This window comes from Capricornis sumatraensis, chromosome 13 (assembly GCF_032405125.1).
Source record: "Capricornis sumatraensis isolate serow.1 chromosome 13, serow.2, whole genome shotgun sequence".
Classification (NCBI taxonomy): domain Eukaryota; kingdom Metazoa; phylum Chordata; class Mammalia; order Artiodactyla; family Bovidae; genus Capricornis; species Capricornis sumatraensis.
Genome location: NC_091081.1, coordinates 21,498,706 through 21,523,461, shown reverse-complemented (window position 1 = coordinate 21,523,461; position 24,756 = coordinate 21,498,706). Strand labels below are relative to the sequence as shown.

At 36.2% G+C, this 24,756-nt stretch overlaps 1 protein-coding gene across 1 annotated transcript in view; it reads left to right on the top strand.

Annotated features, from left to right (window-relative positions):
* Positions 1 to 303: 303 nt before the first annotated feature.
* Positions 304 to 24,756, top strand: part of RFX6 (regulatory factor X6) — a 49,841-nt gene continuing 25,388 nt past the window's right edge. The window contains exons 1-6 of the mRNA XM_068985450.1: positions 304 to 523; positions 780 to 936; positions 3,613 to 3,736; positions 5,497 to 5,558; positions 17,970 to 18,047; positions 19,088 to 19,115. Coding sequence (XP_068841551.1) covers positions 304 to 523; positions 780 to 936; positions 3,613 to 3,736; positions 5,497 to 5,558; positions 17,970 to 18,047; positions 19,088 to 19,115 — 669 coding nt within the window. The remainder of the gene's footprint in view (positions 524 to 779; positions 937 to 3,612; positions 3,737 to 5,496; positions 5,559 to 17,969; positions 18,048 to 19,087; positions 19,116 to 24,756) is intronic.

Below are 24,756 nucleotides of genomic sequence, written 5' to 3'. Positions count from 1 at the left end.
TTCATTGCTCAGGCTTGACTCGCGCAGGTGAGAAGTGAGTTCTGAGCAGAGCATCTGTCAGGATGGCAGGCAGGTGGAGACGGGCAGTCCCGCCTCGGCCCACCCGGTTCCCTGGGCTGTCAGAGCTGCACCTGGGCCGGGCCTTCCTTCTCCGCGACGCCCGGGGGATCCCGAGCCGCGGCCTCCGCCTCCGCCCCAGCGGCCCCGGGTCCGCAGCCCCGCCCCGCCCCGCCCCGCCCCGGCCTCCCGGCTCCGCTGGGCGCCGGTCGAGCGGCGGGCGCCCAAGTCTCGGCGGCCAGGAGGATGGCCAAGGTCCCGGAGCTGGAAGACGCCTTCCTGCAGGCGCAGGCTTCTCCCCCGGTTTCCCCCGAAGTCCAGGAGTGTTGTGTGCAGCTCCTGGGCAAGGGTTTGCTCGTTTACCCCGAAGAAAGGGTGTACCTGGCGGGCGAAGCGCAGCCGGGGCGCGCGCTGGGCAGCGGGGAGAAAGCGGACGACCCGGAGCTGCCCGGGGGAGTTAAAGCCGGTGAGTGCTCTGCCCTCCCGGGACGTGACTGGGACTCGGATGTAGTTTTAAAAGGGCCTCCAATAATAAACACATCGCAAACGTACATGTGTTTCCCCTAGGAAAACGCTGGTCGAATAGAAATTAAGTCTAAGGGATTTTGTATAACTCTCCTCCGAACCCCCCATAGACCACCCCGTTTGACGCCAAGATACATTTAGAGCTAATTAATTGATTTTATATTCTGGTTTTCTTTATCTTTTCAACTGACAATTAGAAATGCATTTAAGCAATGGTAACTTTTCCTCCGAAGAAGAGGATGCGGATAATCCAGACAGCAAAACTAAAGCAACCGATCCACACCTCTCACAGAAGAAAACCATCACGCAGATTATGAAGGATAAAAAGAAGCAGACCCAGCTCACCCTGCAGTGGTAAGGCTCGCTCAAGGGTACCTTTGAATTTTTAAAGTCAGTATATTCAGATTCTTTGCTTTTTTCCATTTGGTTCTCTCAAACTTTCTTGCAGGAGTTCAAAAGACCAATTAGAAATTCATCCAAAAATTGTTTTCACTGAATGTTTTGTATGGAGACATATTCTGGTAAGGGTGAAAAATGATCTGCAATGCAAATAAAAACCATCACTTTGTTCATTATTGGCTAACTTCTTTGTAATTTTGTAATTTCTTTGTTGTAGTTTCATTATTGTAATTCCTTTGAATGTAAGCAATAATGAATTTTAATGACTTACTTATTCAACATGCAATCAACTCATAAGCTTTTATGTTTATAAAACATGATTCTTAAAAATAAGTTAAAAAGAGGAAGGATCTTAACCCTACCTTTTACCACAGAGCACAATTCAAAATTGTGTATCAATTGTGTATCAGTTCAGCCATAAGATGAAATATGTTTGAACTAGAAGACATAGATCAATCAGTTAAAATGGTGCTATTAACTTAAATAAATATTCAACTATTTTAAAAGTAGCTTTTATATATGATGTATTACAGTGAAATATCACTAATTAGATTTTATGGAAAATCTTCTAAAACCAAGAGTTTATCAGTAGGCTCTCTAAATAAAAGTCCTACAGAAACTTTTATAATATTGTTTCAAAAGGAAGAGGAATCTAAAGTAAAAACATAATATTAAACTTCCCTATGTAGGGTAAAGAAATTTCCTCCCAAATTCCAAATAGGATGCAAATAAGTAAAAATGTCTATTTGCTAATAAGTTACACAATCTGTTTATATGTAAAATGTGATCTAAATCTTAAAAAAATACAATAGAAAAAGCAGTATCTTAATAAAAACTAGTACATTTTATTTCATTTAAACATTGAATTACAATTTGCATATACTGTTTGTGATTGTGTCCTTAATTCTTCCAAACATTTGAAATATAAGTTTAATATCCTTCTAAAATTATGGCTAATCTATTGAAATTGATATTTCATTTATTAGTTGAGAATATACTAGAGCAGTAAATGAGCTAATTATCTTAAATATTTAGGAAACAGCTATTTTCTTTAGGATAATTGGAGCAAAAAGGTTTTGACTTCAGATATATTATGAAGGTTTTTTGAATGATCACTTCCATTCAATTTGAATGAATGGAAACAAATGGGTTTTTATTTTATAAATATGAATACATTACAATTAAAGAAAAAAGTCATATCCAAAATTAAGATTGTATTTACGTCTAGGATTAGTCAGTATTTTGAAGACAAAAACAATGCCAACAATATCAGTATAGCCAGGTGAAAAAGTGGACATTATATGTGTCATTTAAATATAGTTAAAATAGTTGAATATTTCTCAGTAATTTTCATATGTTTTGAGACTATAAAATGTCATCATTTTTGTTTGAACTTTCCACACTCTCACCCCATCCCAGAGATATATAGTTTTAAAAAAACCTATATGAGTTATTTACCTTTTGATAATTTTCCCTTACGACTACAGATTATAGTGGGGATGTTAAAAATTAGAATTAAAAATTAAAGTGCCTGAGTAGCTTCAATTTTCACTGTCAACTAGGTGTTTGGTTTTGTGTATGCAAATTTTACTGGGATTTCCATCTTTCTAAGACAAAGGAAAAAAAGAACCAAATCCCAGGAAACATCCTGTAGCTTTTATCTCACGCACCTTGGGAACATGTTAAATCAGAGATCTTGAAGAGTTTCACTCAATTTTAACCTAAATGTATATTCTATATTGTGTTGCTCTTGTATAGTACTAATTATGATTTTACTGTACATAAAAAGAATGTAAGTAAATTTTAGCCATTATCGTCTACTGAAAGGGTGGAAGAATTGAGAATAGAATCCACAAGTTCTGATTTCTTGATTGCTGTTCAGGTATTTGTAACACTTAAATATATGTTATTACATTTATATAAATTGTGTGCAATTGCAATTGCTGGTATCCAAATTAAGTGGAATTATTTCTAAATTTTCAAAGATTATATGATTATGTCTATAATATAGAACCGAATTTAATGTCACGTTTGGCGGCATCTATAGAGAATAACATTATGTTTTGTGAGTACAGGATCTTTTAGGTAATGATAAGTACTAATTACAGCAAAAAAGGGTAGAGATAGAGGTAAACTGGTACTATTTCAAACTTACAGTTAATGTATTCTTATGTATTCTGCAAATAAATGTGTCACCATACTTCCCTAACTATTCAATGTTCAGAGCCAGTTTGGGAGTGAAAGTAAGAGATTGTAGGAAGCCTCTCGACAATGTTATTTTAAAAATCCATCACCTTCAATTTCACTATTCATATTTGGATATCACAGAGCAATGCATGATGAACAGTGAAGATTTACTCAGAAGTAAGGCTTATTCAGGCACGTGGACCAGGCAGAAGTGATTTTGTCTTAGCCGTGGGTGTTTTAACTGCACTAACAGGTGTTCATTGAGGTTCTTGCTCTTCTAACTTTAATCCTTGTGATCATATTTTCAATATTATCCAGAATAAAAGAACATGAACACATTTATATAGAGTCTGTGTTCAAAGGGAGCACTAAAACCATGTGAGAGGGGGAAGGAAAGAAGAAATAAAGAAAAGGTTTGAACTAATTCTTTGCCCTTTTTCTTAGGCTTGAAGAGAATTACATTGTATGTGAAGGAGTTTGCTTACCACGGTGCATCCTTTATGCACACTATTTAGATTTCTGCAGGAAAGAGAAATTAGAGCCAGCCTGCGCGGCCACCTTTGGAAAGGTAAATAACACATTTTGGCTATACTACCTTACAACTGAAGTCATGTGAGGCAGACAGTATGGAAACAAACTTAACTGTTCAAGTTTTCTTACAGAATATTAAGAAATCTGTTTTGTAAATGAAATCTCTTAAGGACTGCATTTGGAACTGCTATATGTTTAATGTAGATTTTACCTACTGTTTGTTTTACCTTGAACTGTAATTCTGTATGTTTTAAATATTAGAACCCTGGCTACCAGATTTAATGTGACCTTAAAAGAAGCTTCAAATAAGCTTCATTCCCTTCAAAGAGAGATACATTAAAAAGAATTATATGGCCTGTACTGAGAAGCAAAATTAAGTGGAAATGACAAGTATCTTGTTAATATATTTGGTGATTGCATTTATTCTATCTCATAAACAGTTCTCTTAATTCTCCATTTGCTCTTAAGTATGTTTACACCCCAAACTCCCGAGATGTTGTGATGGGATTGGTTAAATTTCTCTCCTTTAAAAACATTCCTTTTTACTGAACCTGTGTGGTTAGGATGGGAATTGCTATAACTGAATGCTACTGTATTTACATACATAGGACTCATTTTAAGAATTTGGAAATAGTATTTATCTCTTGAGAAAGTCTTGTTTTTTGAGATTCTTGTCCTGCTCTATTGTCTTGAAATCTTAGATATCCCAGAAAAATTGGAAGTTTAGATCTCAACTATTACATCTCTTATCAACTGAAATCCAAATTCTAACCTGTAGAGGGACTCATTGTATTAGAAAATAATGATGACTATGGTCTGGCTTCTCAGTTTTTTTTTTTAATAAACTAATTTATGAATTTATTTTGAAAACTTATCTCTTTACAGCACACAGTTTGATAAGGGCATGGTAATCCAGTGATTTTGGTTCCAGCCTAGGCTCTAATTTGTTGGGAGACCTGAAAAGCACTTAATCTCCTCAAAACTCAGTTCACTCATTCTATAACATGAGGAGGTTGCATAAGACGACTTCTAACATCCATTTTAGCTGTAATATTTTACTAGGCCTCCTTATGATAGTAATTCTTAACTGTTTGGGGAGCCATGAAACACTGAGGATGTGATAAAAACTACAGAACCAGTCCTCAAGAAATTGATGCATATTAATGCATAAAGTTTGCCATGGAGTCTTTAGAAGATCATGTCTAGATCTCCTAAGATTCACATTAAAACTGCTGTTTTATGCAGAAGATATTTTTGTTTGTTAATCAGGCACTAATTTTTAGCCAGTTTAGAGAAAAAGAATTTAAAACACTGAAATTTGAAACCACAGAAAAGAAAAAATTTAAAACACTGCTGTGGAGATCTGGTAAGACAAAGAAAATTTCCATGTCCTTTCAGAGCTGGAGATAGATATTTAATTTGGATAAATCTCTGCAAAGAATTACTATAAAGAAACCGAGATCTTCCCACAAAGAAGAAGAATTTGGAAACAATTTGGAAACCTTATTTATATAAATAAAGTAATAATTGTTCTAGTAATAACATCAAGCAAGAGCACATATGGGTATAATCTGCTTTGGAAATTGAGAAAAGGGCAATGAAACAATATCATCAAAAAAAACCCTCTCTCCCTGTGCAGACGTGTCATTATGTATCAATATGTGCATGACATTGTTTTTTCCAGACTAAGTATTTACTCAAAGCTCAACATTTGTTTTCTAGAATTAATTGATCGTGAGAGGCTTGCAATAGAACCACACACCTTGTAAAAACTAAAGTAATTGACTTTCGTTTCAGACAATTCGTCAAAAGTTTCCCCTCTTGACGACTCGGCGACTGGGAACAAGAGGCCATTCAAAGTAAGGCACATTGAGTGAACACATTTCAGATCCGTCTACACGGTACCTTTACATGAGGACTAAGACAGTGTGAAACGAGGATTGTCTTTATCGGTGAATAGAACTAGGTATTCTCTTCTTGATAAAGCAGAGAACTGCTTTACTAACTATTAAGACCTAAAAAGAAAAAAAAAAAAAATGGATTGTAGAATAATGTTTAAAAAGCTAAATTTACACAGAAAAATAATTTTTTTCTGGTGAAATAATCTTTTCATTATTTTTATTATTTTCATTAATTTTACGTTATTTATTTAATTTTGGCTCTACGGCATCTTTGCGGCTGCTCGGGCTTTTCTCTAGTTTCAGCGAGTGGGGGCTACTCTGTAGCTGTGGTGCACAGGCTCCTCATTGCGGTGGGTTCACTTGTTGCAGGACACAGACTCGAGGGTGCACGGCTTTCAGGAGTTGTGGTTCCCGGGCTCTAAAGCACAGACTCAATAGTTGTAGTACACAGGCTCTTCTCAGACCAGGAATCAAACTTGTGTCTCCTGCATTGGCAGGCGGACTCTATACCACTGAGCCACCAGGGAAGTCCTCTGGTGGAATAATCTAAATGAATCATTTTTATAACCTTAAAGGCACAGCTGAAGGTACCAGCATCATGAAAAGGAAACGCACATGGATACCCAAGTGACTGGGTGGAATCCACACACTTCCAAAGAGCAGGAAGGGGAGGGAAGGATTGAACATGGTCCAGGTTCTTCCTCTGGTTTTCTTTCCCAGATAATAATTTTTTTATATCACCCTCTTTTCCATTCAAGACAAATGGCAGGCACAAATGACTCAGTGGAAATATGAATATAAAATAAGCAGTCACGTTTTCTCTCTGTTGATAATGTTAGCTTTTATATATCTCTCGTGACAATCTCTGCAGAGCCTTCAGTTACAGGTTCCTGTTCATCCGTTATTTCTTTTGTCCACTGTGTTTTTTTTTAGTTTTTCCTTTCCTAATGTCTACAAACATATTCAGATCTCTTCTGTGTTGATAAAAATAAAATTATCTCAAACCTGCTATACTCTTCAATATTGCTGTTATTTTTCTTCTCTTTGCTATTTCTTGAGAGTAGCTATCTGTTCACTTACCTTACCACTGATCACATACCTCTGTCTCGTCCATTTCTCGTCCATTACCTGGACAAAAACTCAATGGCTCGTTTTTACTGTTACTGATCTTCTAGGCACATGTCTAGAGTTTGAATCCAGTGATAATGTCCTCTTAAATAAATGTATAAAGCTTCCTCTGTGGCTTTTCTGTCACACCACTATGAAGTCTTTTTCCCTCTTCTGCTGCTTATTTTCCAGTTTATCCAGTGTCTCTTTCTGCCCTAACATCTAGTCCAGCATTGTCCAAAAAAAATATAATGCGACCACATATTTAATTCAAAATTTTCTAGAAGCCACGTTAGAAAAGTAAGATGAGACAGATGAGATTGATTTTAATATTTTTTAAGCCAACATATCCAAAACATGATAATTTGACCATATAAAAAATAAAATTATTGATGAGATATTTTGCATTCTTTCTTTTCTACCAGTATTTGAGATCCCATGTGTATTTTATAGCTACATTACATAGCAATTCAGATTAGTCACATTTCAGATGGCTCAGTAATAGACATGTGATTTGTGGCTTTGCTATTGGCTAGCTCAGCCTTAGTCATTTGCCAAAAAAATAGATCCTATTTTATTATGAATTCTCTTGAACCTGTGTCTCTCTCCATTCATACTTCCAAAACCTGACCTTGACCCTGTCTTTTTAGTCTGTTCAGTACAGTTCTCATCTTGACCTTGTGAAGTTCAGACTCAATCTTTTCTCTGTCATCCTCAGACACTTTCACCTGCTCATGACAAGCTTTTCTAACCTTGACATTAAAGGTCCGTTACCATTCGGTGCCAAACCATTTTCTTGCCTTACTATCTGCTCCTCACTTTTAAGCATGCAGCCTGCGCTCTCACTTAGCTCCCTTTGCTTCCCTCTCAACTGCCACTGTTTTGTTCATGCTGTCTTCCTCCATGGAAGATCTCCTTTTCCCTAGAAAGGAGTTGAACCCCTATCCATTTAAAAGAATGTCTCCTGAACTTCCTCTTTTGAATCTTTTCTTTGCCTCTTGACATTTTGTAGGCTTTTTCTTTGTACCCTCATAGCAGTTTTTGATACCTATCCTAGTGGGAAATTAACTTATCTCCTCCTCTCAAAAGATAGTGTTTTGAAGATAGAGACTTTGTCTCACCCATTCTTGTATTCTTTCTGTGGTCTGCTATGTAATAGATTGGACTCCCCTGGTGAAAGTGAAAGCTGCTCAGTCGTGTCCGACTCGTTGCAACCCCATGGACTGTACAGTCCATGGAATTCTCTAGGCCAGAATACTGGAATCGGTAGTGTTCTCCTTCTTCAGGGGATCTTCAAGCCAGGGATTGAACCCAGATCTTCTGCATTGCGGGTGGATTCCTTACCAGCTGAGCCACAAGGGAAGCCCAGGACTTCCTTGGTGGATCAGTGGTAAAGAATCCGCTGGACAATGCAGGAGATGTGGGTTTGATCCCTGGGTTGGGTAGACCCCTCAGAGAAGGAAATAGTGACCCACTTGAGTATTCTTTCATGGGAAATCCCATGGACAAAGAAGTCTGATGGGCTACCGTTCAAGGGGTAGCAGAAGAGTCAGACACAACTTAGCAACAAAACAAAAAAATATAATAGGTTATCAATTAATATCTATTTCACTGATTCCTATTAATAGTATTGTGACCTGAGAAATGAAATGCCAGATTGAAAAAGACAAAATTGGCTCATTCCTTTGAACCAAATCAGCTTTTTTTCAAAGTTGAATCAGTTTAACTGGCTAATTTCTACTGAATTTGATTCCTGCTGAACTGTGTAGGGAGATAAAAGATTAAGTAGTGTTTGAGGTAAATAGACAGTGGAAAAAGAGGCTAAGCCATGCAGAGAAATCCTCTTCACAGGGTCTACAAGAGGACAAGCAGGCAGGCTGCAGAGAAAGTCGATTAATCCTAGAAGGAGCCTTTAGGATTAGGAATGAATCATTAACCTTGTCCATTGTGACAGTGAGGCTCCCGTGTGTAGGTTTATGTTTTAAAACTATATGTAGTGACTTCAAGGAGTTTGTTTGGTATCTAACAGCTGATGCCCAAGAGCATAGCATTAACAATTTGAATTTGTTTCTACTTTGCTGATATGCCATTTGCTTTTTATAAATTGCATATTATACTTTTGGTATTTGATATCATGGGGACATTTTTTCCTATCAGCTAAGTATGTTGAAAGATATGGGAAGCTGTAGAGTTCGTATATTTTGTCATTGTTCATATTTTGATGTAATTATTCTTAGTGAGATGATTTTCCCAACTTTTTTCATTTCCAAGAAATACTCTTAGACTTTTTTTTAATCTTAGAAGATAATATATCAAGAGGTAGAGTCACCTAGTGGTTAGGAGTATGAGGTTTAAAGTTGAACAAATCTGAGCTTTAATCCCATATTCCCATATATAACTGGGTGAGTTGTTCAGCTTTTCATCAAGAAATTGGCTATGCCATTTGGTATGAAAATTAAATGAAAAAGTATAGAAATGAATGGAGACATGAACATGCTTTCAACCTCGCTATCTTTAATAGTAAAGAATTATTATTAATAGTAATATGAAATTAATAATATATTATTCACAGTGCATCCAAAAATCAGCAATGCAATTAAAAGTTATTACTTATCAAGCACTACACACACATGCACACACACACACTCACTCTCTAATCTTTACGATGACAACACAAGATTGGAATTACTGTGTTTTACAAAGGAGGAAGCTGCAGTTCAGAGATCACTGACTTGCCCAAGGCCATACAGATTCTATAAAATAGAAATGTTGGCATTTAAATCAAGGTTTATTTGGCTCTAAAGTTTGTGCTTTAACAACTGATAAAATTTCTTCTCTCCAATATGTTATATCAAAGAGTTATATAATTGAACTTTTGAGATTTTGAGGTATACATTTTATTTATTTTTTCTGATATAGCAGTTGTAAATGTTTGTTAATATATTAGACTCTTCTTCAAAGAGCTAACAACATTTCTCAAGCATCAACATAAGGCATTTAAAATTATTTTATATTTATTTAGAGATATTTTTGTTTTCTATAAAAGCAAATTTGTTTTACGTTCTGCTTTGAATTTTTGTCCAAAATTTCTCTATGTTGGCATATTATCTTTACAATCATCATTTCTACTGGCTATTTAATATTTCAAAAATTTGCCTTTTATGAAAAATATTTTTATGTGTTTGGAAATGTGAAAAATTGATGAAACAAATATAAATGAAGAAGTAAGCATGTTATAATTTCTCCCAATTTTACTAGTAATTTTGGAAAACTTTTTCTTGTCATTTGTATAATAGTGCCCAGAATGTACCATCACTAAATATCTATTAAATTATTTCTAACATATGAAAAAATTTAGTATTAATTTGTTTATAAGTAAATAATAAACACAGTCTTCCATCCTTCCATTCACTCTCACCATCCCCTTCCTGCCAAGGAAACCAATAATCCCAATGGCAGTTTTGCATGTTCTCAATACCAGTATAAAAAGTGACTTTGCTTTTGAGGTTTTTTTCTCTCTTCTCCCTGATTCACCACCAATGTCAATAATACACCTTGATTTTCTTTCCTGTGCAAAATTTTTAAATTTAGATTTTGAATAAATAGAAATGGATCAAAATTCTATAGGTACAAAGAATGTTTAATGAAAAGTAATTTCTGCCTATTTTATATCATGAAAGTATTATTTTGAATGTAATATCTTATGGATTTTTATTGATGTACAAAGCATGGTGCTAAAGAGTTTCAGACAATAGTAAAGTAGAGTGCATACTGTCAAAAAACTTTCACTATTAATATTCATGTATTCAGTAAACATCTTACTGTGTGTCCTGGTGCTGATTAAGCCCTAGAGATACAATGATTAGCAAAAGAGTCTGTGTCCCACCATTGCTCAAAACCGCTCAGCAAAATAAGGGAAAAGACAGGGGAGCCCACTGAGCAGATTTCATGAGACTTCATGCACACAGTAAACTGTTTGATTTGAAGTTACATTTTAATTTCTTGTAGACTTTGATCAGTCAAATCTCGGTTTTCAGACATGACAGATAAAAGCTATTATCTTATTTATTAGTAGTGATTTAGTGGGTTAATAAAACTGATATGGCAGCTGCTCTTATCATAGTAAGTTATTGCAAGGCCCTGAACAGCTTAATCCCATCATTTCCTTATCAGTTATCATTTGTCTAATGTAAACTAACATCAGGGCTACTAGCTCAGTGGGAACATATGTTTCAGGAATTCTATATAATGACAAAATGGAAAAGAAGGTGTAGGTATAAACTGATCATCAAATGAAGGAAAGTATTGGACACAAAGTAAATATTTTAGTACTAAAAAGAGGAGCAATAATTTCATTTGTCCTATTAAAATATAACACACTCACTTTAAAATGTGGACATAAAAATTAATGAATAATTTTTCTTCATTCCTAAAATGTAAATGATGTCTGTCACCTGTTACAAGGCAAAGGACAGTTGATGCTAATGAATGAACGCAATTTTGTTAATCACAAGGACTACTAGTATTATGCAAATGTTTTATTAGCTAAATTCGGTAATCATATCCAGGATTCTTAAGCAGTTATCATATATCTTTTAGGATAAAAATGGATAAAAATCATATAGGGAGAAAGAACTGTGAAATATTTGGAAATAGAGTAACCTACAGCATAGGCATTGTCTATTGGTATATAAATTTAAAAAACTATTTATCCCATAGTGAGGCAAACCTCACTTTTTTATTCAACATTTACCTGTATATATTCTTATTATGCTAGAATATTTCTGGCAAATATTTCCTAGCAAGATTTATTTTAGGGTAATATTTTAACAACAAATAATGATATAAAATGTTGCAAGTGAGATGAAAAAAATTCACATATACTTTGTTTGAAATTACTCTCCCCTGTTTTATGAGTTTTATCTTCAGCTGTTAGGAAGACAGAGAGCTACTCAATTATCTCTCTCAAAGACACTAAATCATCACTCAAATGATAACATGTTCCTAGTCAGACTAAAAGGAAGATTAAAGGGGAAAGATTATTTTACTGGCACTGGAAGAAACTGGATATGAAGTGTGCTAAAGCATTACAATGGTCATTGCAAAATACTGAGATTTATATTTCTAGCAATTTCTAGTCTTTTCACCTAAATATACTGACTGCCATGTCCTTTATATACATTGTTCAGGTATACAACTTTTGTTCAACTCCAATATTTTACCAGTAACCTGAAAAGGCACAGTCTCGGAAAGCAGTTATTGAAAACTATTGGCTTTAAGAAAATGTGTGTTTTATCAGTTTCTAGATTTCTAGCAGAACACATTGACTGGTCCAATAAATGAGGATTTTTCTACACATTAATTTCTAAGGGGGAATACAATGAAGGGAAAGATACAATTCCCTTCCTCTAAATCTTATTGGTTAGTAGGAGAGATAAGCTGTGTGTGCACATACCAATAGTATGAGATACAAAGCTACATGGGATAACTGACCAAGAGTTTGAAGGACAGAGAAATTAATTTTACCTAAGATACCATGCAAAACTTCCTTGAATCACGTATAACAAATGAGGACATGTAGGAAGAAGGGCATTCCCAGAGAAGAGCTCAACAAGATAAAAGCATGAAGGGAGGAAAGCACACATTGTTTATGGAAAGCAAGGAACTCAGAAAGAGATAAATTCTCTTTATTATTATTCAGTATAAATAGTTACCACATATTAAGCAACTATTACATGTAAAGAACTTTACATATACTTCACCTTGAATTTCCACAGCAGCCTGCAAGTAAAGTAATATTTATTTTACTTTACTTTATATGTAAACTATATATTCAATAAATGTAATACTTTATTATTATTATCATTCACAAAAGTGAAAGTAAAGTCGCTCAGTCGTGTCTGACTCTTTGCGACTCCATGGACTGTAGCCTACCAGGCTCCTCCATCCATGGGATCTTCCAGGCAAGAATACTAGAGTGGGTTGCCATTTCCTTCTCCAGGAGATCTTCCCGACCCAGGGATTGAACTCAGGTCTCCCTAAATCATTCAGTACTTGTGGTAGAGTTAAAGGAAATAGTCAATTTCCTCACATCACATCAGACAAGAGATTTTAAAATCTCTATCAAATTTTAAATTGTGCTATGTTTAAGTGTATGATACTATATGCATGCCCTTTATTAACAAATTCTTGTTTTTAACATTTTCTTTATGACATAATGTTATTTTTAACTTTTTTCATGTGATAAATTTATTTATTCAACAAATATTTATTGATTTCCCTTTATAGGGAGCTTATATTCTAGAGGGTATGTTTGTTTACATATAGAATTTCAAATATGAAACATTCAAACCAACGGTATTGTTCTTAATGATTCAAGTTAGCTATTAATTCTTAATGATTAATGCTGAAGTTGGAGAGGGAATGTGTCTGCTGAGTGCAAGCATGTTTGAACTATATTTCATCTAAGAATTTCTAATTATAAATTAAATTAAGATGCAGTGTAATTTTGTATCATGAGTATGGAGGGAACATGGTCTCACAGAGAGTGCTCTGTGGAGCTTTGGGTTTGAATATTGTCTTCAAACTCATAATCTTTCACACAACTTATTCAAAAAAATCACATAACCTTTTTGAACTTTGCTTTGAAATGGAAATATTACTTTACTAGCAGGCTGCTGTGGAATTTCGAGGTGAAATATAGGTAAAATTCTTTACATGTAATAGTTGCTCAATAAGTGGTAACTGTTTATACTAGTATTGACTATCACCTGCTTCAGTTTTAACACATATTAATTTGCAATTCTTTCTTTGCATGCTTTGCCCCGCCCCACAAGACTACCACTCCCCCAGGGCAGAAACCCTCATCAGTCTCTATTTGAATCCTTAGCTCCTAGCACACAGTAAGCCTTGGATACATGTTTGAAAGAAAGAGTGTTCACTCTTTCACTAGTTCCTTGTTGGTCAGCATATTTATAAGGTTGTGCTCATGTAACATGCTCAAGTACATCAACATGTCTCAATTATGAGACATTGCTAATGAGAGAAGGGCTGGCTGCTTCTCCCTTGTAGAGTGGAAAATTGCTGACCAATTACCTTCTTCAGGTGTCAATGTGTATCTGGTTGACGGTATCATTTATATGTGACCTATGAATAAAATACATTACTTAAAAGATTTTTTTTCAGATATAATATCTTGATTCTCATTGTAGGTGGAGGTATTAAATACTTCTATTTTTAAAGATGTGTGTGTGCTTAGTTGCTCAGTTGTGTCCGACTCTTTGCAACCCCATGGGCTGTAGTGAGCCAGGCTCCTCTGTCCATGGGGATTCTCCAGGCAAGAATACTGGAGTGAGTTGCCATGCCCTCCTCCAGGAAATCTTCCTGACCCAGGTCTCCCGCATTGCAGGTGGATTCTTTACCGTCTGAGCAACCAGGGAAACCCATTTTTAAAGATATTCTGCCTTAATGATGAGAAGGGAGGAAGCAAAAATAATAGCTGTTTTATAAAAATGAGGAACAAATGAATTGTGTAATAAAAATATTCTTTCCTTAAAAATCTGAAGTAAAAAAAGAAATACAAATCTGTTACTCAGTATTTTGGGGGGTCCTAAAGGATGTTGCAGTTTTTACAAAAAGTGATCATCAAGTGATATTTTTAAATGAAAGTAAAGTTTGCCTAAGGGTTTTTCAGTGTGGTTGCTGCTCTGTGACTGGCAGGCAGCCGGGCTCAGGAAGCCATGAACCACAGTGAAATTCAGAAACGTATAGGTTCCTGGTTGATCATCCACGTCTGGTTTTTAATCATTGTGTTGGCAGCTCACACGGTGGTCAGGATACAGTGTGCCATCCAATATTTGCTGAACTCGTGGTTATCCCTTTGATTTGTCTTACAAATGTTGTCTACCACATGTGAAGGCAAATAGTTCCTTCTCAGTTTACATGGCAAACATTTCATCATGGTGTAATATTACTTACATGTTGGAAAAAGGATTATAGATGAGAAACAAGAAGATCAAATTATATAAAAGAATGAGTGCTGAGTGCTAAGTTGCTTCCGTCATGTCTGATTCTTTGTGACCCTATGGACTGTAGCATGCCTGGTTCCCCGTCCATGGGATTCTCTAAGCAAGAATACTAAATAGAGTGGGTTGCTATGCTCTTCTCCAGGGCATCTTCCCAACCCAGGGACTGAACCCATGTCTCTTAGTCTCCTGCATTGACAGGGGGATTTTCTTTTCACCCCTAGCACCACCTGGAAGATCAATCAAGTTTTAAAGCAATGCTTACCATGTATTGCTTCAGACAGTGGCTACAATGATGTTTGTATTAATTCATTTTTATTTGGAGTATAATTGATTTTCAATGCTGTGTTAGTGAAGTTATTTGAACTGTGGCATCTATAGAGCAAAGAGCAAGCTTTGCAAAAGATCATGAAATTGCAGTTTATTTTCACTGTAACAGTTTCTCTTGTTCTCAGGCATCTCTTGCTTTATTTAACCCAATACAAAGTCATTTTCTTTTGGTATCTTAGTTCTAAAACCTAATAAAAGAAAAATAGTTATAATTATTTCAGACTTATGTTCACTAACTAATCCTAATAGGCTTGGCCAAATGTCATCTAAATATGTCCATTTGTTATGGTTTTTAGGTATTTACCTTATCATTTTCTATTACTATAGCTGCTTTTGGTAATGTCTTTACCTATGATTTAAATAGTTTTCTTCTTTTAGCTTCTAATTAGAGACAAATAAACTCAAAATTTTGGAGTTTTCTCAAGTTTCATATTTCCTTCATTTCTCTCTTTGTCCCAACATACCATAGCAGTGCTTTTCCCTTATCTACCAGAGGGTTATTTTTTTACTGTAAAAATGGAGCTTATTCTCTTTAGGTTAATAGACTGCTTTCGTTTTTCTGCCAAAACTGAAGGCTTGAAAACTTATACCAAGTCTGCTACATTCCTAAAATATCTTCACTACCTTGATCAAATAGAACAGCTCTTTCTGAAGCATTTATTATAATTATGTAATTTTTTTCATATTTAGAAACGCTTTCTTTTCCATCTTAAATGGCCCAGTGTCATTAAAGGCATCTTCTCTACCACTCACTATACTGCCAGAAACCTGACGGGTGAGAAGCCGTCTCTGGGACTCACACTCACAGAGGGCTCTGTTTCTGCCCTCTTTCAGCTGGTCTCCTCAGGAGACAAGGAATTCACAGCCCGTATGGATGTGCCCACCTGGAGACCACATGCCCCCTCCAGCCCACATTTTAAGTCCATGGGGCCCAAGAACTCCAAACGGCCTCAGGCCTGCCTCTGGGCCTATGCAGGCCTCTTCCCTCATCCATCCTCAAGAGACAGAGACCTGCTGGGCGGCTCGGGGGCAGCTGTTCAGGTGTGTGTGAGGGTGGATCTTGGCTGTGGAGGCTGGAGTGGTCTCGAGCAGCCCCTCACAGGGAGCAGAGGAGCAGAGGCTGGGGAGAGGAGTGAGGTGGGGATGGCTCTTCTCACACCACCATGTTTCCTCGTGGAACTTCAGGAGGCCAGGCATTCTAAGCTCAGACTTACCTGCCCGATCATTATGGCGGTATGCTGTCATGACAGGAGGACAGGGACATTTTTTTCACAGTGTGTTCACGTGACTTATATATTTTACCTAATTAGGTATAAGGCCTGTGGGCCCCCATTTGTACTTTTGTCCTGAGACTTGAAAACATTTAGGGTCAGAGTTACTCTGCCAAGTCCTTTCTTTCTTATTGAGGTCAGCAAAGGGGCCTTGAAGCATAGATCCTCCATTGTCTTCCCCACTTTAAACTCAGATGGCGATGCTAAGAAACGAATTTTTAAATATGATTACACTGAAGTCTACTGGAAGCCCCCTTATCTTTTTCTTTCATTCTTTCCCTGATTTTAGATAAATGCAAATTGAAATGGTAGATGACCAAATATTTAATGGTGCTGCGTGGTAGGCAGAGAAGGGAAGGGAAAGTGAAGGCAGAAATGAGCAGACTTTGGCCAGCCTCACTAAATACCCACTGTCCACCTGGTGTTTGTGTCCCCTGTGTAGCATTTGTACTTGAGTGTGAAGTAAGTCGGGATTCTGCAGTTGAGGAGAATGAGGTACAACTTGAGATTCCATGGGATGCTGCATTTGCCCGTGTCTCAGGCTCCATAGAGACACTGATAGCAAATTGTTCGTTACATTCCACATTTCATATTTCCACTGATTCACCACATAGTTGTTTTCTCCCCACTGTTGCATAAAAACTTGAAGTGAAAATGACAGTGAATTGGGTTTTTCACTCCTCCTGAGGAAAATAACTTTTAAACGGTCATATGCTTTGTACATATTCTTATACATGACATCATTGTCTTCCCCACACATAAAATCACATTCTTCTCCATTCAATAGATGTACTACGAAGAAGACCCACCGTTTTCTGTTTCAATTGACCACATTCAAATTGAACCAAGCAATTTGTTGATAGATACACTGGATATACTTATAGCCAGTGTCTACATTTACAAATTTAAGTGCCTACAGTTAAATGCCTACAATTACATTTTTTTTTCTTTTTCTGGCTTTTGAAACCTAATTGTTTAGAGGTTTGAAAGGGATTGGCAGTAGGTGATTTTTCTTCTTTTTCAAGCTTTTTTTTTTTTACACGACTTAGCCACTAAACCACCACCACCACCACCACAGTCAATTTACAATGTTGTGTTAATTTCTGCTGTACAGCAGTGATTCAATCATACACACGTATATATTCTTTTCCATTATGGTTATCACAGGATATTGTGTATAATTCCCTGTGCTATATATTCTGTATATATTGCGTATATATTGTGTATATATTGCGTATAGTTCCCTGTGCTATATAGGAGCACCTTGTTGTTTACTTAGATGTAATTCTTTTTTTTTTTTTTTAATTTTTTTAGTGTGTTCTTTTTTGTGTGTGTGTGTGTGTGTACCTATCATTTTTTTTTTTTTTACTTTATTTTACTTTACAATACTGTATTGGTTTTGCCATACATTGACATGAATCCACCACGGGTGTACATGTGTTAGCCAGAAATATGACCATAAGTAGGCTTAGTTACTGTTAAAGAAGGATTAAACACATTAAGATGTTACTTGAAAAAAGTCAGGAAAGGAAGATGATGATCAAGGGACTGCAGTTCCCACCTGTGATTCACTTCAGTTCTACTTTAGTTTTCCACTTCAAAAAACTATATTAACACAGAGCTGGTTCTTGTTTTAGGTATCATTATTATGGGATTGGCATCAAAGAGAGTAGTGCATATTACCATTCCGTTTATTCTGGAAAAGGCCTGACAAGGTAGAGTCCTGCTATCTTCAAGACAAGTTCTCTGAATGTCTTTAAATAATATATATCGAATAAAATGACTTGCTAATTTTGCTTATTGAAATGTTTTCCTTTCAGCATCAGACCGTAATTTTAACTTTGTATGGACACTTACAATGACTGGGCAATTTATATAATTTGCAGTCATTAATGAGAAATTAATGGTGAGCCAGGTGTCCCAGAGAGATGTAAAAGAGAAACCAGGGAAGCAGAATTGCTTTTAAATTAATATTTGCTTCTAAGGCTAAATTGATTTTCAAGCTAGATTCAATAAAATAAAGGCAGAAAATGTATTTTTTTCTCTGTGATAACCTGCTTTAAAGATGCTTTGGCCAGTATCTTATGAGAATGAAAAGCTTATTCATCTCTAGTCACATATGCTCTGATATATCAGCTTACTTTAGTATGATAAGGCTTCTGACCCCAGCTACTGAGTCTCTGTGAAGGAAAAAATACAATGAATATAAAGAACATGTTGCTCTAATCTGCCATCAACTCTCAGGAGGATATTATTGACAAGTAAGGTGGCATCCAATGAAACCAGTGATAATATGCAATTATTATTTTTTAAAAATTAGAATTCCAAATGATTAAATCTGCATCTGAAATTTCTTTATGGTTTGATTTACCAATAACTGCTCTAACTCTCAAAAGAATGATTTATTTTTAAAAGTAAGGTATCTTATGGAAAAACAAAGAACTTCAGTCACCTGAGTCATACTAAGATGAACTCAGATACTGTAGAGAACTTAATGGCAGCTTATTAACCACTGCTTGCTGTGAAGTGAAAATACAGATTAGAACACACAAATGCTTCATATTGTGTGCCTTCATTGTCTCAATTCTTACCTGACTGCTCAATATCCTTTATTCTACTTTCCCTTAGAGGCTTGGGTCCCTTTGAAAATCAAACACATTTCTCTAGATTTATTTCACTAGTCGTGGTATAAAGTTACTACTTTTGTAGGTCCTCTGCATTTCCTTAATTACTGAAAAATATTCTTATTTTTAAGGTTTTCTGGAAGCAAGCTGAAGAATGAGGTAAGAATTATTTTCATTTACATTGTATATCGCTATAACATGTATTACAATCTTAACAACAGGGTTATTCATCCTTATTGGCAAATATAGAAATAAATGTTATTTATGAAGAGTCCCTTGAATGGCTGAGCACTTCAGACAGAGTTAAATTAGATTTGGGGGAACTAACAATTCTTTACATGGACCTACTGAACCTCCAATTAACCTAGCAGGGGGAATTTTTCAGTTATTCTCATCTAATATTAGATACTAGAAAGAGTATTTTTTTAAAGACGACCGTTGATCCAAGAAATTTTTATTTAAATTTTAAAAAGCCTAAAGCTGAGGATATGGAAAAAACTGGTATTTGGAGTATATATACTTATTTAGACAAAACCTTTAATAGTAGTCAAGAACCCAAATGTTATGCTGTGATGTTTTACCATGTGTGTGTGTGATGTTGCTTCTCTGTTCTGCACTGGGAGTGATGGCAGGGTGTGGCAGAGGTGGGAGCCCAGGAGAAAGGGCCCAGCACACACACAGCACGCACTTTCTCACCCAACACACACTTTCTTGTAGACTCCCCTCCCCCTTCTCACTCCCAACCAAAGGACAGGTCAACAAACTGACTTTATCTAAATGACTTAAACTACCATTAGAGACTGCATGGCTAATTAGACACATGATCAGGTCTTCATTATCCTCGAGTTAACTAATCATTAAAGGAGGTGCCACAGAACCCGGGCCCATGGCAATGTGTTGTGTGGTCCATCTGGACCTGAGGGAAATTGTAACTCCATTAGTTTGGTGAAATGATGCAAGCATATTAAGAAATAATATAAAAACCCCCAATCTTCTGAAATGACCAATTTCTTCCCACAGGTGCTTTTAATACAGTTAATGGCTAATTACATAATAAAATCCTCCAGATTGCTTTTTTTATCAATGAAATAATAGCTCTTTATTAGATAAACAGTTGTGAAAGTGCAAAAATATTGACTTAGAAATACACTTCAGTTGACTGAAGTTTATGTCAATAGGGAGTTTAAATCATTTCTCTCAGGTGTTCCTTCTACTGTTTTGAAGAGCTGGTGGTACCATCAGTCCATTAGCTGGTACAGCATGCAGGTGGCAAGCCTCGCTTTATCGAGTAAAAGAAAATTTTTTCTCATGTCTACTTCTTCCTCCTTAGAAGAGCACAATAAAAACTCAGGTATAGATTTTGTTAATAAAGTAAAAATAACTTTTTGATTAGGCTATCCAGCCTATTTTTCTAACCTGAAGCAATAATAGAGTATAATTATTGTGATTATTATATAAATGAACACAGTTAAGGGCCATCGAAAAGCTTGAAAATATTCTTTTTGTTGTTCAGTCACTAAGTCATGTCTGACTTTTTGTGACCCCATGGACTGCAGCATGCCAGGCTTCCCTGTCCCTCACTATCTCCTGGAGCTTGCTCAAACTCATGTTTATTGAGTCAGTGATGTCATCCAACCATCTCATCCTCTGTTGCCCCCTTCTCCTCTTGCCCTCAATCTTTCCCAGCACCAGGGTCTTTCCCAATGAGTCTAAATACTTTTTAAAAATTATGATAAGATGCTTGTTTAACAAAGTTGAAATTTTAAAAAATTGTTTTGTATTTGGAGTGACCAACCATCAGTTTGCTCAGGATGTGAAACTTTCAGTGCAAATCTTTATATCCTTCAGGTCATTTAAGCATTAAGAATGGTGAGATAGGGAAAATAGGTAATAATATTACCAATTTACAGCTAAGGAAACTGCGATGTATTTGTTTTCTTACAAATTCAAAATGAAATTCTCTTTTTTAAACCCATGATTGAAATGTTAATTGATAGATATGTGGTATTATAGGTATGTGGGAACAAAATTGTGAATGGATAAGTTTGATCGTATATAGTGTAGCAGAAAAACGTACCTTGAGCAAGTAATCATAACTAATTATAAAGAGTGTCTTGAGAGTTAACCTAGTATAAGTGATTCAGGACATTTCCCACAGGAAGTAACATTTAAAGATAGAACTGAGATAAGTAGGATTTGGAGGAGGAGGAGGAGAAGAGTGGTCCAGACAGATGGAACATAAATTAGGATTTCTCAGCATTAGTACCACTGACATTTTAGGCCAGATAATTCTGTGTAGTGGGAGATGTCCTGTGCATTTGTAGGATATTTCAACATCACAGAGTCTCTGGTTTCTATCCATCAGATCCAATAGCTCTCCCTCCACCTCACTGTGAAAACCAAAAATGACTCTGATGTTGCCAAATATTAAAAACCAGCAAACAGGAAGGCAAACAAAAGGAGCATCATGCTATAGATACATGGTTAGTCTGGATAAGAAAATATCCAAATAAGGCTAAAAGCCCAAAGGATAGAGAGAAATGACTGATTTTAGCCTGGAAGTACTGGAAGACAAGCGGGTAGAAAGAATAGAAAGACAAAGGGCTCAGTTTGGAACTTGCTATATATGATGTTGTGTCCGACTCTTTGTGAACCCATGGACTGCAGCCCACCAGGCTCCTCTGTCCATAGAATTCTCCAGGCAAGAATACTGAAGTGGGTAGCCATTCCCTTCTCCAGGGGGTTTTCCCGACCTAGGGAATGAACCCAAATCTCCTGCATTGCAAGCAGATTCTTTTCTGTCTGAGCCACCAGGAAGCCACCAAGGAAAAGACCCTGATCCTGAGAAAGACTGAGGGTGAGAGGAGGAGAGGATGACAGAGGATGAGATGGTTGTATAGCATCAGCAACTCAACAAACATGAGTTTGAGCCAACTCTGAGCGATAGTGAATAGGGAAGTCTGATTTGCTGCAGTCTGTGGGGTTGCAAAGAGCTGGACATGACTTAGTGGCTGAACAACAACAAATATTTGATGTGTTTATAAAATATCCAGTGCATACTTGAAGTGAGCAGTTGGATATATATGACTGGATGAGAGGATTTAGGTATTTAGTTTGATGGTGACTGAAGTCATGGTAAAGGGTAAACACATTTAGGGAGAAAATAAATGAGAAGAAAAAAACATTATGAGAAAAGAGTTGTGAAAAGTGGGAAAGAAGAACAAGAGGAGAATCCAGAGAGGGAAGAGAAAGGAGAAATAGTGGCACAGAAGCCAGGAGAAAAGAGTGCTTCCAAGGGAAGGGAATGCTTGCTGCTATCAAATGGGGCTAAAGGGCCATCAAGATACGGATTGGAAAAGGCCTATGGAATGAGTTAAGTACAGATAATAACTGCAGGGAGAACATTTTCACTGCTAGGGTTTCATTGGTTTGTGAGAGAGCTAGGCTTTGATTGATTTGTGAAATGAGTGGGAAGTGGAATTGAATGTAGAAAACTTAGGATAGCGGTGGGCTTGACAATTAGTTCAGAAGGAAGATTGAACTGTGGTTCTAATGTTGATAAAACATAGTAAAGAGCAGAGACTGAAGATGTGAAAGAGAGTTGAGAGTACAGGGTCACTGAAGAGATGGGCAAGGAAGTGGAGGAAGTGGCCCTAGAGAGAAGGACATTTATTTCATTAAAACTGGAAAGAGGAACGGGTTAGTTCAGATGAAGTGGGTTTGTGGATTTTGTGGCAGGAAATTGAGGGAGTTTGGTGGTTTTGGTTTCCTCTCTGAGGTATCAGCAGTCAGGTCATTTTCTGTGAGTGAAATCTTGGTAGAGGGTAGTAGAAGTCTGAAGAACTTTGAAGTCTCAGCTCTTCTCAGTCAGGATTTCCAGAGAGAATGTAGTCTTAATGCCCCAAGACATCCATTGTATGTAGGGAATGAGCTCTTTTATGCAACTGAAATTGTACTAGCCAAGGGCTTTCCTTGGGAGAACTGAGAAAATGGTCATTCAAATTGTTTTCTACAGAACTCTTCTCACAGACTCCCTGTTGAGAGAGGTGGGAACAGTCTCTGGGAAAGATAGGAAAGGTAGAACATTGTAAAATGTAAATTTCAGGAAACAGCAGAAATGCAAAATATTTGGGAGTAGTCAAAAGAAAAGGCATCCCTGGTGGCTCAGATGGTAAAGAATCTGCCTGCAAAGCAGGAGACCCAGGTTCAATCCCTGGGTTGGGAAGGTCCTCTGAAAAAGGGAATGGCTACCCTGTGTCAATTCTTCCTTAAATTTAGACATTTAATACTCTATTTAAAAATTTGAGAGGGAGGTGGGAGGGGGCTTCAGGATGGGAAACATGTGTACACCCGTGGTGGATTCATGTTGATGTATGGCAAAACCAATACAGTATTGTAAAGTAATTAGCCTCCAATTAAAATAAATAAATTTATATTAAAAAATTTGAATGAGCAGTTATTTTGGGAAATTAACTTGATCTGAAAGGATATATGGGGTTTCCCAGGTTGCTCAGTGGTAAAGAATCCACCTGCCAATGCAGGAGACACAGGGACATGCATTCGATGCCTGGATGGGGAAGATTCCTGGCAGTACGAAATGGCAACTTATTGTAGTGTTCTCGTCTGGGGAATTCCATGGACAAAGCAGCCTGGCCGCCTACAGTCCATGTGGTCACAATGAGTGTGACACGACTCAGTGACTGAGCATGCACGCATGCACAAAGGATATACAGGAAGTAATAGTTGAGAGAAGTATAAAGAAGAATAATCAAAGGAGACTTGCCTGGCAGATATCAAAATTATGACAGTATTATACTGACTCAAATGTAGGTAGAACAAATCTACAGTAGAGATTAGATACCTAAAAAAAGGCCCAAGTGTATGTAATAATTTAGTGTGTGAGAAAGGTCACATTATACCCAATGAAGGAAGAAGTATTTTTCAATGAATTGTTGTAATTCCTTTATGGAAAAAGAGAGAGTACCAAATAAATAAATAAAATCCTTCAGGGCATGATGTTATAAAAATGGTCTACTTTGAAAAAAAAAATTCTAAAGCTTATATCTTTATGAAGTTCATATAAGTTATTAAATATAAAAATAATAATTAGAAGGAACTATATCTACCTCATTTCTGAAGGGGGAATAACTTTTTAAGCATGAAAACAATTTAAGAAATTTCAAAGGGAAAAAAATGAAAACATAAAAATGAAAAATTATTTAAATCAAAGTATCATATATAAAATCTGAAGTCAACAAAAGACAATGGGAAGATATTAGTCCATTGTCACATGCAAATATGACAATAGGATAATATCTCTACTACATGAAGAAATACTAGCAATTTATTTAAAAAAATAGGAGGACCTCAATAACAGTTTTTTAAAAAGACATAAATAGACAAAACACACGAGGAAGAAAAGGCCAATAAATGCATGAAAATGAACTACCAAATAAATTTAAATTAATATTTTAAATAATGAAATTATCAAATATAAAAATTATTATTAAGCTGGTAAAAGTATGGTGAGATAAGCTCTTTCACATCCTGCTGGTGAAGACAGAACACATTTTCTGGAAGATCTTTCCAAGATCCATGTTCAAATCTTAAGTGTTCATACTCTTTCTCCCACTAATTTCACCTTTGTATGAATCTCACTTAAAGAAATAGTAGAAAATGCAAACAAAATATTATGTACAAAATTGTTATTAACTATGGTATAAAACATATCAATCTAAATGACTAATAATAAAAAATGGTCACATAATTTGTAAGACTTTTATAGGACTGAATATCATAT